The 20060-nt window shown below is 38.3% G+C and overlaps 1 protein-coding gene and 1 non-coding gene across 2 annotated transcripts; one reads left to right on the plus strand and one right to left on the minus strand.

The window, feature by feature from the left end:
• Nucleotides 1-462: 462 nt before the first annotated feature.
• On the minus strand, nucleotides 463-16586 carry Haus3 (HAUS augmin like complex subunit 3). Its single transcript, XM_021210880.1, has 5 exons — nucleotides 16532-16586; nucleotides 14564-15606; nucleotides 13168-13607; nucleotides 10516-10744; nucleotides 463-644 (listed from the first exon to the last, which is right to left on the minus strand). The coding sequence occupies exons 2-5, from the start codon at nucleotides 15470-15472 to the stop codon at nucleotides 510-512; spliced, it is 1713 nt and encodes a 570-aa protein (XP_021066539.1). The 5' UTR covers nucleotides 15473-15606; nucleotides 16532-16586; the 3' UTR covers nucleotides 463-509.
• On the plus strand, nucleotides 9361-9463 carry LOC115065329. Its single transcript, XR_003845106.1, has one exon. It is a non-coding gene; the product is annotated as a U6 spliceosomal RNA (small nuclear RNA).
• Nucleotides 16587-20060: the final 3474 nt, after the last annotated feature.

The raw sequence follows: 20060 nt of genomic DNA on the forward strand, positions 1-20060 counted from the left end.
AAAAAAAAAAAAAAAAAAAAAAAAAAAAAAAAAAAAAGTTGCGTTGATCTTAAATTCATAAACTTAGTAGCACTGAGCCTGACAAGATGGGTTAGTCACTGTCCCCAAGAATAATGACCTGATTTCCATTTCCAGAGCTCTCATGGTAAAAGGATAATACCAACTCCTCCAAATTGTTCTCTTATCTCACATAGCCATTATAGTACACACTAACGTACAAGACCACAACAGACACATATATCCCTCTCTGCATACAAATAAATGTAAAAAACAAACAAACAAACAAAAAAAAACAAAAAAAACTAGTAGTTTATTAGATATAGTCCAGTACTTTAAAACACAGCAGGCATAGTAAATATTCTGTTTTTAGAAGTCTTCAGTCTTTAAGACCCAAAGCCTTAATCTTTAACTGGTTTTCTTTTCTTTTTTTTTTTTTTTTTAAACTGGTTTTCTAAATTTTCCACAACATCTTTTAGATAGTCTTCATCTTTAAAAAAATATACATATAATTATCTTTCCACTTGATGCAATTTATTAGTTGCCAAAATTCTTCTTTTTGTCTTCACATCAGCAAGAATATCAGTAAGGAGATGATTTAGTTTATTCAACTGAGATTCAACTTGATGAAAGTGCTCCTTTAACTCCTGAAACAGGAAGAAAGTGCTTTTATTTCAAGAACTTTATTCCAAACACCAACTAGAAATTTAAAATATAATTTAAAAGGAATTCTGTGATTTAATAACTCCTCATAATAAAAACCCGTATCACACACTCTTGATCTCAATGCTTGGAGACAGAGGCAGAAATATCTCTGAGTTCTAGGCTAGCCAGATCTGAATAATTAATTCCAATCCAGCCAGGATTACACAGTGAAATCCTGTCTTTAAAAAATAAACGAAAGAAAAACAAAAATCTGTAATTAAAGATCATGGGCTGAAGAGATGGCTCAATGGATAAAGGTGCTTGCTATCAAGCCTAATGACCTGTTTGATCCCCCAAACCTACATGCTTGAAAGAAACATTAGACTTCCAATTGTCCTCTGATCTTTAGACATGTGTACACAACTCCGCACACAAAAATAAATGCAATGAAAAGTTTTGGGCATGTGCTCATGTCTGGAATCCCAGAGTAGGAAAGCTGAGGCAGGATTGCTATTAAGTTTGAGGTCAGACTGTAATACATAGTGAGTTCCACACTAACCTGTACTGCAGCATGAGACCCTATGTCAAGCAAACAAACAAGAAAGCAAAGAAGTTGTTCCCACCAGATTTATAGTCTATTCAAAATTACCTATAATAACATCTATTAGGTAATTCTGAATGACTCAATGCAAACTCTTACTTCCTAAAGTGTACCTGATCTGTTCCATGTCTTCATATAATCAACAAATATTATTGAGTGCCTACCTTGTATCAAACACTGTTTTATAATTATTGACACAAAAACAATGAACAAAAACGTTTTCATGAAGGTCTTATTAATGAAACTTCACTGTAGCTTAATCTGTGCCCAAGACATAAATGCAGGAAAAACCTTGAAACGAAGTCTAATAAAAAAACAATTGCTTCATATGGACCCACAAAGGCTGTGTTACAGGGGTGGGAGAGGCTCAGGAAGCTCTCCCTCCTGACTCTCCAAGAGGATATACAGGCAGTTAACAGTTGGGAGGGAGACTTTTTTGGGCAGTAGAATTGCCAATAAGTTAACTGCCCATGCTCCAGTAATTGGTCTCTCTTTTAAATCCTGTTTTTGCAATTAAACTCACTGGTTCACCAAACTAGACTCAGGTGGAATCCTTTATTCATTTCTGTCATTGGTGAGCATCAGCTAGGTGAGTAAATGGTTTATTCACATCACCTGAAGAACTAAATCAGCGGGGGTGGGTTTGGGGACATCAGCCAGACCACCAACTATTGATTTACGTCTGCTTACACATTGACTAAAGGATATATGGAGCCACAATCATCCCGGAGTCTCTAGAAATGGTAATATAGGTTATTTGACTATATTATATAATCAAATAGACAATAAAAATCCACACAGGAGCATGCTGCTTTCTTCAACCATTTAAAAACAAAAAAAATTTTTTTTGTCTCACAAAACCTTTTCTCTTTTTTCCTGTCCTGTAAAATAAAATTACACAGAATACTTAATGAAAACCATACTAACATATGTAATTCTTCTGATTAAGAACTCAGATTTGGGCTGGAGAGATGGCTCAGTGGTTAAGAGCACAGGCTGCTCTTCCAGAGGTCCTGAGTTCAATTCCTAGCAACCACATGGTGGCTCACAACCATCTGTAAGAGGATGCCCTCTTCTGGTGTGTCTGAACACAGCAACAGTGTACTCACATACATTAAATAAATAAATAAATAAATATTTAGCCAGGCAGTGGTGGTGCACACCTTTAGTCCCAGCACTTGGGAGGCAAAGGCAGGTGTATTTCTGAGTTCGAGGCCAGCCTGGTCTACAAAATGAGTTCCAGGACAGTCAGGGCTACACAAAGGAACCCTGTCTCGAAGGAAAAAAAAAAAAAAAACAAAAAAAACCTGCTTTTAGACCTGTCACATATGCCTATTTTACAGATCAGTACTTCAAAAATACATTTTTTAAAAAAGATAATGCTGACATTATTGTCTACTTTTAATGTTCTCTAAGAAAATTTTGGTAAAACAAAAATTTGGCATACCAATAACCTCACTTTTAATTTTGATTAAATCCTAATGATCTTAAAGTGCTAATATTCCTATAGCAGATACTAAAAATGTTCAGCTTCACTAATAAAACTGACTTGAACTTTTAAATTTCCTTTTTGCAGAGGGGGGGGCAGGACTATAGAATTCTAGCAGTCCTGGAACTCAGTATGTAGGCAAGACTGGCCTTGAACTCACACACATCTGCCTGCTTCTGCCTCCCAAGTGCTGGGATTAAAGGTGTTCACCACTATGTACAACCTGACTTGATTTTTTTATACCCTAATGAGGTAGTAAAACACCAATGATGCCAAGTAGTGAGATTATAATAAAAACTATTCTTAGGAATCTACAATGCATTTTTTTCATATCTCCACAAATCTGAAATGAAGATGCATCTTATAATAGAGACTATCATGAGGTAGCTACTGATGGTCAAGTACTTTTAAAATACTTTTTAGATGACCATGGTGACTCAGAACTGTAATTCTACCACTTAGAGGCAAAGGCAAGAAGACATGGTCTATATAGTAATTTCCAGAGCAGCAAGGGTAACATGGTAAGACTGTCTCAAAAAAAAAAAAAAAAATTGTTTTCCCCAATATTCTTGATGTACAGTGTAGAAAATGAAGTCAACTGTGAGCATCAAAATAATTTAGAGCAATTCAAAATTAAATGCAAGACTTTAGAAGTATTCTATTCATTTTAATTGGCTGATTTTTTTTTTCCTTTTAAAATATGCACAAAAGAGTCAAGGGGTGGGAGGTGGGGGGTGGGGTGCTCAGGGAGATTTACTAAACAGAACATCAATGGCTCATGCTCTAAGATCAAGAACTGATAAATGGGACCTCATGAAATTGAAAACCTTCTGTAAGGCAAAAGACACAGTCAAAAGGACAAATCGGCAGCCTGCAGATTAAGGAAAAAACTTCACTAACCCCACATCCAATAGAGGGCTAATATCCAAAATATATAAAGAATTCAAGAAGCTAACCTCCAAAAAACTCAACAACCCAATTAAAAAAAAGGGGGGGGGGTATAGAGCTAAACAGAGAATTTACAACAGAGGAATCTCGAATGGCAGAGAAGCACTTAAAGAAATGTTCAAAATCCTTAGTCATCAGGGAAATGAAAATCAAAACAGGGGGCTGGTGAGATGGCTCAGTGGGTAAGAGCACCCGACTGCTCTTCCGAAGGTCCAGAGTTCAAATCCCAGCAACCACATGGTGGCTCATAACCATCCTTAACAAGATCTGACACCCTCTTCTGGAGAGTCTGAAGTCAGCTACAGTGTAATTACATATAATAAATAAATCTTAAAAAAAAAGAAAATCAAAACAACCTGAGATTCCACCTTACATCAATCAGAATGGCTAAGATCAAAAATTCAGGTGACAGCATATGTTGGCGAGGATGTGGANAAAGAGGAACACTCCTCCATTGCAAACTGGTACAACCATCTGGAAATCAGTCTGGAGGTTCCTCAGAAAATTGGAAATAGATCTACAAGAAAACCTAGCTATACCACTCTTGGGTATATACCCAAAAGATACCCTACTATACCACTGGGGCATGAGCTCCATGTTCATAGCAGCCTTATCTGTGATAGCCAGAAGCTGGAAACAACCCAGATGCCCCACAATTGAAGAATGGATACAGAAAATGTGGTTCATTTACACTATTCAGCTATTAAGTATGAGGACATCCTGACTTTTGCAGGCAAATGGATGGAACTATAAAATATCATCCTGAATGAGTTAATTCAGAACCAAAAGGACATGCATGGTATGTGCTCACTAATAAGTGGATATTAGCCAAAAAAGTACAGAATACCCAGGATACAACCACAGAACTCAAGAAGGTTAACAAGCAGAAGGGCCCAAGTGGGGATGCTTCAGTCCCACTTGGGAGGGAGAAGAAAAAAAAAAAATCACAGGAGGCAGAGGGAGGGAAGAAGAGAGGGAGGGACCTGGGGGAGGGGCAAGGGGAAAGGGAAACATGATCAGGTATAGGGGTGAGAAGAGACAGAAGAGAAGCCCTGAGGGCCAGCAGAATGAATGGAAATATGCAACCTTGGGGGGGGGGAGGGAAGCGGGGAACAACCCTCTAGAAAGTACCAGAGACCCGAGAGGTGAGAGACTCCAAGACCTGACACTATTACTGATGCTATGGTATGCTTACAGACAGGAGCCTAGTATAGTGGTCCACTGGGAGGCCCAATAAACAGCTGACTAAAATAGATGCAGACACTTATACCCAACCATTGGACTGAAGTTGGGGACCCCTCTGGTAGGATTAGGAAAAGGCTAGAAGAAACTGAGGAGGAGAGCAACATAGGAAGACCAACAGTCTCAACTAACCTGGACCCTTAAGATCTCTCAGACACTGAGACCAGGCAGCACACGCAAGCTAGTCTGAGGCCCCTGACACATGAACAGCAGAAGACTGCCTGGTCTGGCCTCAATGAGAGAAGATGCGCCTAACACTGAGAGACTTGATGTCCCAGGGAGTGGGGAGTCCTAGGGGAGGGAGGGCTTCCTCTTGGAGAGGGTGGGGAGGAGGAATGGGATGAGAAATTGTGGGAGGGGGGACAAGGAGGGGAGCAATGGCTGGACTGTAAAAAAATATAAGTAATAATAATATTTTTAAAATGCTCAAGAGTAACAAACTAATGGGCCAGAGAGATGCCTCAGCCAAGCCTGAAACCTGAGTTCAATCCTTGGGACCATATAGTAGAAAGAAGAGAACCAACTCCTATAAATTGTTCTGATCTCAATTGTGCACCATGGCACACATGCATCCACACAACACACAAATAAAAACGTACAATTTTAAAAAATATGATAAAAAATGTCCACCTACATCTTAAAAGACTCCTAGTGAGAGAGAAAGAGAGACAAAACCAGAGGCAGAGTGCTGTCTTCCTGCTTCCTGTGCTCAAAATGAAAAGCTCTGCTGCCACTATGATGTTCTGTCTAAGCACATGGGGCCAAATGATCATGAATTAAACTCTCTGAAATCATGAAATCTTTTCCACTTTAAGTTGCTTCTATTAGGCATTTGGTCTACAAAAAGGTATATATATGACTTACTAACACAACAACTAACCACAGAAAACTAGAAATTATTTTAACATCTGTCAAGAGACCAGGCAATTATGAAATTTTATATAATGGAACAGTACTTATATAAAAGGAAAAAATTATATATGTGACTACATAGTTAAGTTTCAAAAATAATACTAAAAAACATGTACATGTATGGTGGCACACACTTTTAATCCCAACACTGGGGAAGCAGAGGCAGACAGATCTCTTTGAGCTTGAGGCTAGCCTGATCTACATAGTGAGTTCCAGTTGAACAAGAAATACACAGAGACACTGTCTCAAATAAATAAATAAATAAATAAATAAATAAATAAATAAATAAATAAGAAAACAAGCAAATGCTAGTCACTGGGAAGCATGTTCATAATCCAGCATTCTATAAGCAAAAGAAGGATTGCAAGTTTAGGGCCAATTTGAGCTACAAAGTAAATTTAAGGCTACCCTGAGCACATGAGACCTCTTTCAAAAAAAAAATAAAAATAATAAAAAAAATTGTGGGGTTGTACCTCAATGATGAAGTCCTTCCCTAGCTTGTAGAAGGCTTTATCAACAGCCTCAGTGACTGAATACTAAGTTGAGGGTTACATAGTTGTAGTAGGTTGGCCTAATGTTATGCTAAAACAGGAAAGGAAAACAAAGGCTTTGGACTCCTTCTAAAGAAATATGAATCTGACATAACAGAGGAAGACCTGCTGCAGAAGATCTTGGCTGCAGACAGAAAGGAAAAAAAAAAATCAAGAAGACCAAACAGGCAAACAGGACAGGTAACGTGATTTGTTGATCCCTCTACATGGGAGCAGCCCTGAAACTGGCTGAGACATGAAAATGTCTCTAGCCAAAACTTCAGCCTATAATATGAATCTCATTGGTTACAGAATCCCCAAAATTCATCATGTTATCCTTTCATATGACATGAATGAAGATTTATTACAATTTGGTTATGGACCAAACTAGCTCATTAAAAAAAAAAAAAAGAGTTGTCTTTCACCTGCTCTAACAAGAAACAAAAATTCATCCTTAACTGATCTATGCACCTTGCACAATACATACAAATATCTTTATAGAACTAAATATTGGTTACAAAGTTCATATAATACAGAACAAAACACCAAAAGGACAGCTCTGACAAGATTCACCCTCAGGAATGCTAAAATGACTTGCTGTTCTAGCTCCCTGCCTGATCTTGCCTCAACTGATGCTGGTTCCAGAGACTTACTTCCTGAACAGTTTCAGAAAGGGTTGCTAATCCCCTACCATCTCAGTTCATCCAGCCTTTCAGATGGTTCCAGTCAAGACTTCAGTTAAGATGAACTTTCTCAATACACAGAGACTGGACAACAAATGCTACAGCTTGCTTCTTCAGACTAACCACTATTCCTAATTTTCTTGCCACTCCCCCAAAAAAGGAATCCTTCACCCAATTTAACAGGAAGCAATAGTAAGAAAATCATCACCCAAATCCCTTAATTTGGAGTGTCTGGTTTTGGTTATTTTATAAAATATATTGTCATTTTTAAGAGATAATTTACAAATAATTATAGTTTTGGACAGGGAAGAAACAAAATAGAGAGCTTAGACTCACATTTCTATCTTTCCTTTCCTCTTCTCTATCCTTCCTTTCTTAGGTAAAGGGAAGGGGATTGAAAAGAAAAAAAGGGGGGAAATATAGTAATAGTATAACAAATTAGATAAATGGGGATGTATTATTAAATTATATAATACATAGCCATAATCTTAAGCTGATAGAAATCTTTATATTTTGATGCACAATTGAAGTTATATTTTCTTACATTAGTACAGAATTTATATACTGATACAAGTTAAGGTTTTCATTGGCATAAATCTTTATATATTGATACAAAATTTTAAATTAATTTTGTTACTCTAAGATAGGCATTGTACATATGCAACTCATTTAAGAATACCAGGCTTAGAACCAGTCCTTTTAATAGCTGCTATTACAAACTGTTTAAAATAATTAAGCAATGCAAGTTAATAGATCATTAAACTCATGGTTTGATCATATTAGATTCTAATTTAGTTAATTACTATAAAATGTTTTCAAGGTTATTCATATAGTAAATGGCTAAAAGTAATCAATATTTAACAATTCAGTTATGCTATATATAGATGGTCTTCAAAAGTATCAGAGATCCACTGAATATTACATTTAATGTTGTTTCATTATAAAAAGATCTTTTGGCTACAAGACATGTATGCTCCTGACAGTATCCCCATTCCACTTCAAAGAAGGTGATGAATATCAGTATCTCCATGTGGAACTGCTTCAACTGTGGCAAGGTAGCCACTGGGCAAGAAATGCCCTAATTTTATCTGTAAGCAGAATACTGTCTATCCATAAGGTCTGTCAGATATTTTGGGCCAAAAGGCTAAAGATAGATGCTCCGACATTATAAGAAATGTTGGGAACTGTTCAAGCAGTTAGCTGTCTCTGTCATTTCTATAGTTTTGGAAGCTGTGTCTTTGTGCTTCCTGAATACTCAGATAATATTTAATCCCTTCTGAAACAGAGTTGAAAATTAAATAGTTATAGTCTCACAATTATACTTATGTTGTTCAACATTAAAGATGTTCTAGATTTGAAAAGATAGAATTAGGACAGTAATACAAGTTAAAACAGAAGATAATTTAGGTACAAAATCTAACTCATTCAGACAGGATAGATGGTTAAATACCTCACCTAAGTTACAAAATATAGACTGGACTTTTAAATGTAATTCATACTTAATAATTTCATAATTGTTTCAAAAATAGTTCCTAGTATGTGTATGTTTGTTACTATAGAGAAAGAGCCTTTGTAATTGGACAAAAAGGGGAAAACGTAGTGGGTTGGCCCTAATCCTGCTTGTATTCTAATGCTAATCTAGGCCCCCAAAACTGGTTGTCCCAGAGACAAGAGACCTCAAGTAAGATGCTGAGTGACCCTGCCACCTGGTTATTCTGATTGGTAAATAAAGATGCCAACAGCCAATAGCTCGACAGAAGAGACATAAGTGGGGTTTAGGTTTCTAGAGCTTGGGGTTGGAGAGGACCACAATGAAAAGGAGGAGGAAATAAAGAGGAGGAGGAGGAAAAAGGGAAAGAGGAAGAGGAGGGAGCTGTCATAAGTTAGGTGAGCCATAAGAACTTGACCCTGAGGGCTAGCCAATTAGAGTTAAGAGCAGCCTAGTGAAACATATAGTAAGTAGTAAGTAATAACTCAGGGTTATCGATTGGAAAGTAGACTCCTAACAGCACAGAGGGTAGGAAACTGCCCAGCTCTTGTGCTGTTTAAGGCCTATTGTAAATTAAAGGCTGTCAGTGTGTCTTTCAGCTAGGAACTTAAATACTAAAGGCAGGGTAGAGGCATCAGGCTGGGGTTTAAATAAATAACTATAACACAGAGTGAGAACAAACAAGATAATGAAATATCCAATTGAATACATATAAAGCCTGAAAACACAGAGAAGTTAATACACAATCTAATTTACTTATATAATAAAACTCAAAGCCAGTATTCCTCAAAGGTTGGAGAATTTCATTAGAAAAAGCATGTATTGTGCTCACTTCATCAACACACAGACTAAAACTAGACTGATACAGAGATTAGCATGGCCCTGCACAAAGATGACATGCAAATTCATGAGGTGTTTCATATTTTTAGTTTGCTTCTTCTTCTGGCACTATAATTTCTTCTGGCAACTTCCTTTCAAAACTGCGTCCAAGATTTGTTATAATATGATTTAAACCCTGTTCTGTTCAGAAATAACTGATTCAACAAAAGAATAGACATACACCATAACCCTAGAATCTAAAAAGATGCCTTTAAACTTATTTGACCTGAGCCCTAAATTGGCATTGCTCAGGTTCTAGCTCATTACAATACGACTGTTTCTTTTCCTCCTTCCATGTATTATTTATATTTGACTAGAACTTTCTCCAAAAACCTCCCTATATTTTGTTTACTGAATTACATGAATTCTTAGTATATGTATTCAATCTGCCTTGTTATATTACATATATGCTGTTATAATATTCTATGTGAAAAAAAAGAAAAAAAAGCATGTACCAGACATATAGAGATTTTAAATACAAAAAGGCAATCTTCTATTTGTTAAAATAACAAGTTTTCTTTCTTAACATAGCATCAATATTATATATCCTTTTATAGTGGCTAAAATTTTTTAAATTCTGTACATGAAACTCAAAATTATCTGAAAAATATATATATATATAAATTAGGAGTTAAAAAAAATTGTAAGTTTTTTTTGTATAATGGAATAAGCCCATAGTCCTAGTAATTCTAGTATCTGGAAGGTTTTGAGTTGGAGACCAGCATAGGCTACATAGCAAGACTATGTCTCTCAAATTTAAGTAAAAATTATATTAGTTTAATGGAATAGAATAATCTTTTCTTCACAATATTTTTTATAAGAAACATTTTTAAAGTTATTATTTTTAATTTGAATAAGTATTTTTTGTTTGCACGTATGTATGTGTACCACATGTGTGCCTGGTACCCACAAAAGCAGAGGACATTAGAAACAGAGTCACAGATGATTTTGAGCCACCATGTGCCATGTGGGTGCTAGGAATACAACAGGAATCCTCAACAGCAGCAGCAAGTGCTCTTCTTAACTTCTGAGCCAGCTCTCCAGCCCCTTACAATAAACTGAATTTTTAAAGCATTTTAAATTTCTAGGTAAACACTCACCTGATTACAAAGCAATAGCTGATTGCCTCCATGATACAAAGCATCACAAAGCATGTCCACGTCATTATTCAGTTTGGACAAAAAGGAAAAATGCTCTTGAGTAGATACTGCCAACTGATCTTGTATTAGAGAAACATCTTGTTTCAATTTCTCAGCCACTTCCTCCAGGTATTCATGGGTTATAAACAATTCTTTTTTCTTATTGTCTCCTTCTAAAAGTTGATAAAGTCTAAAATATAAAAATATTAAAGAGAATTAAAATTAATTAAAATTAAAGAGAAAAATGTTCAAGTTAATAGTTTTCAAAATTATAACCCACCAAATTGGGTAAAAGATAGTGACAGCTAATTAACAACTGAAAAGTAGTAATATATGTGTTTCTAATAGTGAACAACTGAAACCATCTCAAGAATAATATTATTTCAGAGGAGAAATATCTAAAATTTGAGTATGTTATAAAAACCCTGTCATTCTGGCACTCAGGAAGCTAAGATAGATGGATTAGAGGCTCAAGACAATATAGCAAATTCAAATCCAGTAAGACACTATCTCAAAAGATAAATAATCCTTTAAAGGAAAATCTGAATTTCCAGTTTCTCCATCTTCCATATTTTACATATAAACACCATCTTGATTCTTAACTGTTATTAGTTTACTTCAAAGTGAGCTTCAATGATATGTCCCAAGAAAACACTTCTTTTACAGAATACATCTATGATAAAGCAGCAGCAACAATGACAGGAAAAATCATTCTTTAATACTTATGTCACAAAATTGTAGTGGGATTAAAAGAGAAAAACTAAAAATGTAAGACCTATATAAATGGCTTTAACAACAAACTACCTATTTTAATTCGTTCAGTATTTGTTTGATAAAAATCCTGCTAATTAACAAAACCATTTTAACTTCGCACTTAATGGCAGAAAATCCATCAGCCTATAAGACAAAAGATAAATCTAAAGTAGCATGTTATGCCTGCCTTATAAGAAGACATGCTCTTTTTACTCATAATATACATACATCAACACATAGCTTGCTCTCTCTCGGTTCACACATACAAATCTCCCCCCTCCCCCCAAGACAGGGTTTCTCTGTGTAGCCCTGACTGTCCTGGAATCTGCTACATAGACCAGGCTGGACTGGAACTCAGAAATCTGTCTGCCTCTGCCTCTGCCTCTCAAATTCTGGGATTAAAAGCTAAAGTATGTTATTCTGATCCTACCAAAAAATGAGTAGCAGAATACAAAATGTGTGTGTGTGTGTCTCCACATGCACATGGGGAGCCCAAAGATTAATGTTGGGGGTATTCCTCAACCACTCTCTGCCTCACTTTTAAGTCTCTCATGAACCTGGAGCTCACCCATTCTGAGACTGGCTAACCAGCAAGTTCTAGGGATTCTTACTCCTCTACCTCTCCAGTGTAGATGACAGGAGTGTGCCACTGCACCTGGCTTTTTTATGTAGTTTCTGGAGGATCAAATTGAGGTTCTCAAACTTGTACACAAGCACTGCAGTGACTAAGCTATCTCGCCCACTCTCTCAGTCTCCATGCCAATTCTTTCTTTCTTTAAAATACAAAGTCCCATTGTGCAGCTCAGGCTGTCCTAGAATTCTTGCTATGTATCCTAAGCTGACCTCAAATTCAAGATTCTCCTGCCCCAGCTTCCAGAAAGTTGAAATTAAATATGTAATCCCATCACTACAAAGGATTTAAAAGACAAGTGTTTGTTCAACATTATTACATAGCCCATGAAGGCCTCAAACTTAGCTCTTCCTCAGTCTTTTAGGTGCTAGGATTACAGATATGAGCCACACATCGGGCAGAGTGCAGACTTTTGAAGTCTAATACTTTTAGCCTTCAATTCCAGTATCTTGTTATCATCAACTGCTTAGATGTCCAGGAAGGGCCAGCTTTCATTTTAGTGATCTGCCTCATTAGATAGGGAAATAAAGTCTTCCCACCCTACTACCCTCTTCCCAATACAATCAGTAGCATGCCCAGCAATACCTATGATACAAAGCTGTATTCAAATTTCCTGACCCAAATCTAGGTGTCTAAGTGGGAGTAAATTATTCTATCACTTTACTCCCTCAATTGATTGACTTCAGCTCTAAAGTGGCTACATTCAGACCTAACATGAACAGAAAGGGAACAAAAAATTTAAAGGATAAAAGAAAAGCAGAGTGCCGGGCATGGAGGTGCACACCTTTAATCCCAGCACTCGGGAGGCAGAGGCAGGTGGATTTCTGAGTTCAAGGCCAGCCTGGTCTACAAAGAGAGTTCCAGGACAGCCAGGGCTACACAGAGAAACCCTGTCTCGAAAAACCAAGAAAAAAAGGGGTTGGTGAGATGGCTCAGTGGGTAAGAGCACCTGACAGCTCTTCCGAAGGTCCGGAGTTCAAATCCCAGCAACCACATGGTGGCTCATAACCATCTGTAACAAGAGCTGATGCCCTCTTCTGGAGTGTCTGAAGACAGCTACAGTGTACTCACATATAATAAATAAATAAATCTTTAATAAAAAAAAAAAAAAGTAGAAAGGCCAAATCTGAATACAAGTAATTTTTAAATCTTTAAAATTTCTGTTCCAACTCTCTAGTATTTCACAAAAATAAAAGAAAAAATGCTAAGGAAGCAAATGACATACATACCTATGAGTGGAATGATCTTTGGTGTCGATGGGAGTCCTTGAGGTTAACTGCTCAGATGCTGGTAGGTCTGTTAACATTGCCAAGTGCTGGCAGAGCACCGTGTTTCTTTGACTGAGTTGCTGAACCAAACTCTCTAGTTGCCGATATGTCTCCCAATGTTTTCTCAACTCAATCTCATATGATAACTGGACAAGCTCAAACGATGCCTTCTGCTTTATCAACTCATTTAACACTAACTCTTGTCTTGCTGTATAATAATTTTGTTTAGCAATCTGCAGCTCAAAATCTCCCTTTACAACTGGCATGTTCAATAGCTGGGCATACTCTTTTACCACAGCAGGCAAAACTTTGTCTTTTATATGAGTGATTTGTTCTTCAAGTTTTAGAATCTCACTGTTTAAGCTAGAAATTTTTGCATCCAAATTTTCCTTACCAATAACCTACACAAAGAAAGCAGAAACATTTTAAACTGTACGTTTAAACTTTTATTTTCTAACTATTTTCATTGTTTGTTTTAGATGGTCAGATAATATATGCAATGAATAAAAACTAACTTATTGGTATAAGCCAAAACTAGTTTTAAAGAAAAATAAGGACTAACTCAAGAGAAAGGCCAGCATGAACTACTGAACTCCAGTACATTTACACTATATATGTATATAATAATGGCTAACAAACTAGAAGATCTCAACATTATCATAACTTTAATAAGTATATTACTCATTATAACAAATGAATATTTTAGATTTTCTTAAAATTATGTAGGAGGTATTTTCTTAGTCCATGAGCTGATTATAGCACACAGATTTATCAGACTAATTATTTCAAAATGTTTCTGTTGTAGTAACTAATTTAATACAAGTATTGATTCAGAAACCTCTACATTTTTATTCAACTACCTAGTGGCTATAAGGAAAGCAAGCTTCTAGAGAGTACAGATGAAAAACTGCAATATATCTACACATTCTCAACAAGTAATGAGAAATTCAGTCCACTGAATCTTAGACTTCATTAATACTATCTTCTTGTCAGAAGAAACAAGGCAGAATACCCATAGTTAAGCGAGTAGTTTCCTTGGTTTATACCATAAAACAGAAACCCCAGTTTAATCTGTATTTGAAATGACCCAATTTTCAAATTCATAATGCAAATTAAGGTTATTTTTGTCCAAAATTAGCTCAGTAATATTACTAAGGATAAAATTACTAAATTCTAGTAATATGATTAATAATACATTTGTATGAAATACATACTGCAAATATGTACTATAAAATTACATTAATTATATATAATTTTATATAAAATTAAGATTCCCCCTTTTCTAAAGTAGTAGCAATATTAAACTCTATATTCCTAACAATTACAATATGAATTCAGTCTTATTTCTTATGTTTACCTCATTGGTTAGTTTATGAAGATTCTCTTCTGCCCATTTTATACTTGACTTCATGCTCAAATTACTTGCTTTCAAGTATATGATCTGTTGCTGGGCACAGGTACATGCCATCTGCAGTCTAGCCATCTCCAGTCGTCGCTCCCTAAGGATTTTTTCATTATCACAAATAGATGGTGTTTGAATATCTAAAAGTTGAAAATTTTCTTCATTTGAACTTTCAACTACTTCATGTATGCCCTGAAAGAATTGCTTTTTTGTATATAAGGTTAACGCTGCTGTGCTCTGCTCTTCTTGGCTTATATATTTTCCCAAGGAAAACTGAGATAAAAACACCATTGGATTTGTTCTTTCACTTAAATTAGAATTTCTGAAAAATATCATCAAATTATTAATTTCCTCAGTAAGACCCTGAAGTTCATTACTGAGCTTAGTATTCACAGCATTTAGGAATCCTTGCTTCTGTTTCAGCTTCTTAGTGGTTTCCTCTTGTTTAGCATTTAATGCCAGAGATCTGTAGCTAGTTTCAGAAGCCATTAACTGGTATTTATTCCGTCGCTGAATTTTTGAATTATTTAATTTCTGCAGAGTTTGAACCTCATCCTCTAATATCTGTATCTCTTTGTCATCCATTTTACATGTCTTCAAATCAAAAGTTTTACAGGTCCTAAGAACTTCATCCAATGCTGTTCCTTCTAGGACGGGCTTGCCTGATCGCTGAAGATCACTGAAGGCTTCCAGTTCTTTTTCAGACAATACATTCTGTTCATTCACGTTCCCACAAAACCATTTCAAGAATGACTCATCTTCAACATTCTCAAAGAGCCAGTCAAAATCTTCTCCATTAAGAATATCAGCTTTGGGATAACCAATTTTTTTCAATGTTTCCACAAACTCATTTCCACAACTCATGGTTTAACTACTCCTGTTTTTTAATATTTGATATGAATTTATGATTTTTTTAAACTAAGTTCAAACAGGAAAAAAACATGTTTACACTAAGTCCATAGAAGAAGGAAAAAGAATACAATCTATAATGTGTTTTCCTAGTGGGGAAAAGAACACAAGTATTAGACCAGGAACAAGGCAAATGCATTTTAAATATACATATAATTTTATCAGATGACATCAGGAGATTACTTAAGTTAAAGGCAGATGCAGCTGCAATATCTGACAAAGACAAAGCAAAATAGAAGCAATCAGGGTGTTGCTTAGGACACTACAACAGTAATGAAGAATCTAATTAATGAAAATATAACAATAAAAAAGAAACTGATTTTTTTTCCCAATGATGAAAATTACTTAAACTACATTTTGTAAAATAGCTGTTCCCCCCTGTCATTTCTAGTTAGGAAAAAGAAATATGCCTACCTTTCTAAGGAAGAATTAACTAAATACTTACCTCAATCAGCGTTCATCAGTTTCAAAGGCCTCGATCTATAGATATAACCAGTCTAATGCAGAGAAAACCAGGACAAACCGGCAAGTTTCAAAGTAAGAGGTTTTATTTCGACCAGAGCACAATGAACCACGACTTGAACCAAACTTAGGTCAGTGACAATGGCAGGTCTTAAAATCACGATATATTTGACACTCTGGTAGCAAACTCTCTGGGTTGGTTTTTGTTTCTGAGTATCCAGCTATGACACTTAAGAGCTCTAATAAAACATGCCCACAAAAGTACCGAATTGCTGTTTTTTAAAAGCTGGGTAACACATAAGGGTATATTTCAGGTTTAACGTTTGCCTCGTATGATTGAGGCCTTGGGTCTTCTTATCCGCAGCATTCGAAAAATAAAGCTACCAACCCCAGCCGGATGACCGGCCACGTACCTCCGCCCCCGCCCCTGGCACGAAGCCTCAGCCTCGCTGCACACCCCGCGCCCGGGCCCAGCGACCTCTATCGCTGCCTCAAGCAGGCTGTAGGAAGGTAGCGGCGGCCCGGCCAGCCCCGAACTTACAAGCCCCTTACCTCAGGAAGCCGCGGTTGCTTCTCTCTGCCAGCCTCCAACCGCGCGCGCCGCAGTGCCTCACGGGAGTGCCGGAACGCGCACGCGCAGATTACAACCTCGGTAAAGTCTGCGCAGGCGGCGAGGTATCCAGGAGAAGGCGAAGGAGGACCCGCTGACCAGCCCCCTTCAAGGCGCCAGGGCAAAGTGATTGGTTTTCCTGACGGACGCACCGCCCCTTAGCACCGCCCCTGGCCCCGCTAGGCTCAAGAGGATTGGTTTTCTCACTAGAGGCTCTGCCCTCGCTCCGCCCCACCCCGCCCCCGCTCTGGAGTTGGGAGTCTGGGTCTCTTCCGGCTGCTCGCTGCCACAGCCATTAGGCTCTGTCTGGTCCAGTTAGGCCTCCTGTCCTAAGAATGGCTTGCAGTCTTTGACACCACTAAGGGACCGGAAGCTTGAGGCCGAACAGACCCCTTCTTCCCCCAACATCTCTTACCACCACCACCGGTAGGGTGAGCCAGCGTGGTGCTAATAACAAGGTCAGTAGCTGGGACCCTATCAGGTCTCTTGCAGGGTAGGATTGTTGGCTATAGAATCTTTTACAATGGTTATTTAACAAAAAAAAAAAAACAAAACACTTAACAGCCAAGGCCTCGATGACTTCCAAGCAAAAGCTGACTTCCTCCAAGATCCCATCTTCAAAATGTCAAGGTGTAAAGTACATCAGTTTTGGAATGCATTTAACTCAGAAGTACAGACATTCTAAGGATGCCCGCCATCATTCAATGAAAGACAGAATGCTGAACTAAGGCTAAGTCTAATGCAAGCCTAGTTAATGTCCTATGGTCCCAGAAAACTGATCTTTGGAGTTACAGTTGGCATTGGTAACAACTTGTCTGTATGGGTCATAATCTGTTCATTTTTTTCTACCAGATAGTATCCTCCTATTTAGCATCTCCAAGTGCTGGGGTCACAGGTATGAATCACCATGCCCAGATATTCATGTTTTCAAAGAGAGAAAAAGATCTGTTTAAAAGATCTGTTCTAAGCAGATCATTTAAATTTGAGTTGAAGACATTTACTATTAATTCTTATTTAATTTCTACCTCCTTTTGGAAGTCAATAAAACCTGAAGGTAAATAAAAACAAACAGTACAGGGGAAAAGTTCTCAGAATGCTGCCTAATGTGGTTAGGAAATCAGGGGACTGGCCCAGGAGGACCTCAGATGCCAAACTGGAGGTAGGGGCTCAGCAGGGAGCTGGCGTTGAGTGGGTTTTGGCCAGAGGAAGTGCAGGCAGTACTTTTGGGAAATTTTGCTGAGGAGGCAAAGACTGAGAGAAAAGGAGCCAAATGACACAAGATGAGGGGGTGGGAATGCAAGGCTGAGAGGATTTTTGGTGTTGTTTTGTTTTAAAGTGGGAGGAACTCTAGGATATTTATAGACTGTGCGGAAGAGCTCAGAGGAGACAGAATTAAAGATGCCAGAAAGACAAAGGGCTACTTCAGGATGAGGTTCCCCCAGGCACTGCCTGGAGCCCATGAGACCTTCTAGAAAACCCTCTGTTCTCAGTGACTCCTGGTCCCCAGCTCTCTCTCTCGAATTGCTGACCACAGCTCCTCGTTTGAGCCGTGTTTGCGAGGCCATAAGAAGCCATGAAAACGTGAAGATTAGAACAGGATCAGCCCCCTGAGTACTAACAGCAAACACAATGGGGTCAGTTATACAGAACTGGAAAGTTTTCTTGGGACTGGATTAGAAACTTAAGAAGGCAAGTCTGTTAAACTTATTTCCAAGACAAGCTTGCTTTCTTCTACTCAAAATCAGTTGTGGTTTTAGTGGGGTCAAAAGGTAAAGGGAACTGAGGAGCTAATCGTTCCCAAGCAAGCCTGTGAGAATGTAATGGGTGAAACAAACCGAAATGCAGGACCTGAGTCTTTTCCGTTGGCCTTACTCTCCTGTCATCAATATTAAAAATTATTTTGTGTTTTATACAGTATCTTTTCAGACAGTTTTAAAACTTTGTATACAACTGTGCTGTTGAAGGTTGGTTTTGGATGCAGTGTAACGGAAGTGAAGAGATCTGTTCTCCAGACAACATGGAGGAGGGAGCAACAGCCTCAGACATGTGTTAGCTTGATTCTACAAAAAAAAAAAAAAATTAAGTCACAAAAGGTCTGAGAAAGCTGGCACTGGACAATTCAGGAATGGGTAAAGGCAAGGGAGCCCAGGAGCTGGCAGAACCCTGGGGGCCGTCAGCCAGTGAGATGTGGTCTGGCAGCTTCCTCCTATTGGTCTTGTTCTTCCAGAAGAAAGTTGACTTTTCTTACGACCATGGAGTTGGGGTAGGGGATATTTGCTCTTCACTGTATTTACACTCATGTGGTGAAGGTAAAAACTCAGTACCAAACTCAGAAGCAGTCGGGTCTTCACCACTAGGAAGGGGTCACCATAGTGGAGGGTAGACAGGGGTTTTTGCAGATGGAAGTCGGTATCAAGTGGCCTAGCAGAGTTTAGGGGTCCCAGGAGTCCAAGACCTCAGGTTGCCTGAGAGGCTTGGTCAGTTGAGGAGGAACTAGGATGAGAGCCCATCTTTCCCTGCAGTTCCCTTCTCAGGCCAGTGGCCTAACTAGAACAATCCAGAGCTCTTGTCCCCTAACTTTCTGGCTAAAGATTGGGGAAAGAGGACATAAAATGTCCCACTAGCAATTAGTCCAGATTAGTCCAGCCTCTAATTTATATAGCCATCATCCCAGCAAAAGTGGACAAAGGGACAAAAGAGGAAGAGGAACAAAGGACTCAGGAACCACTTGCAGAAGAGGCTGGGCTTGAACTAACCATGAGATCCAAAATGAGCTGATAAGGACAAAGGGTTGAATAGAAGGTAGGCTGGGTTGAGGTGAAGGCCAGGAACCAGCAGGCATCTGAGTTTAACTCTAGGGAGGAAGAGGATGAGGAGCAGAAGGGCCATCTTGGAACCACTCTAGCAAGGGTTAGGATTCATGCAGGGGTCTCAGGTGGGGGCAAACATGGAAGATCAGAGAGGCTGGTGTGTGTGTGTGTGTGTGTAAGAACTAGAGTCCGGTCAGAAAAACTACGGAAGGAGAACCATATCTGAGTTTTGAGTTTCCTAACCATGAGCTATGAGCTAGACCCTGCAAGACTGTAGTAGGTGCTAATTATGCAGTGCTTAGCACAGATCCCTGGCACCCACTGCTTCCAATAGGAAGTGGTAGCAGGGAAGACTAAAAAGCATAGTATTTGGACTTTAAATGTTCACATTGATATCAGCACCTAAGCCATACCAATTCTGAGGTTCCAATTGTGTTCACATCAGAAAACTCCTTTTTCTCTCTGAGTTAATGTTGGCCTCCTCTAAGGCTTCCCATCGCTTACCCCGTACCCAACAGGAGGCAGGGAAGGCAGGAATACACATTTCAAGAATCCAGGCTGGTTGTTGCCTGCCGGGAGGACGAATCCCTCCCCCAGTTTCATGGTTCCACATTAAAACTTTCTAGCAGGTACCGCTAGGCCATCTCCAATGGGCTCTACA

The sequence above is a fragment of the Mus pahari genome, chromosome 13 (assembly GCF_900095145.1).
Source record: "Mus pahari chromosome 13, PAHARI_EIJ_v1.1, whole genome shotgun sequence".
In the NCBI taxonomy this organism is placed as follows: domain Eukaryota; kingdom Metazoa; phylum Chordata; class Mammalia; order Rodentia; family Muridae; genus Mus; species Mus pahari.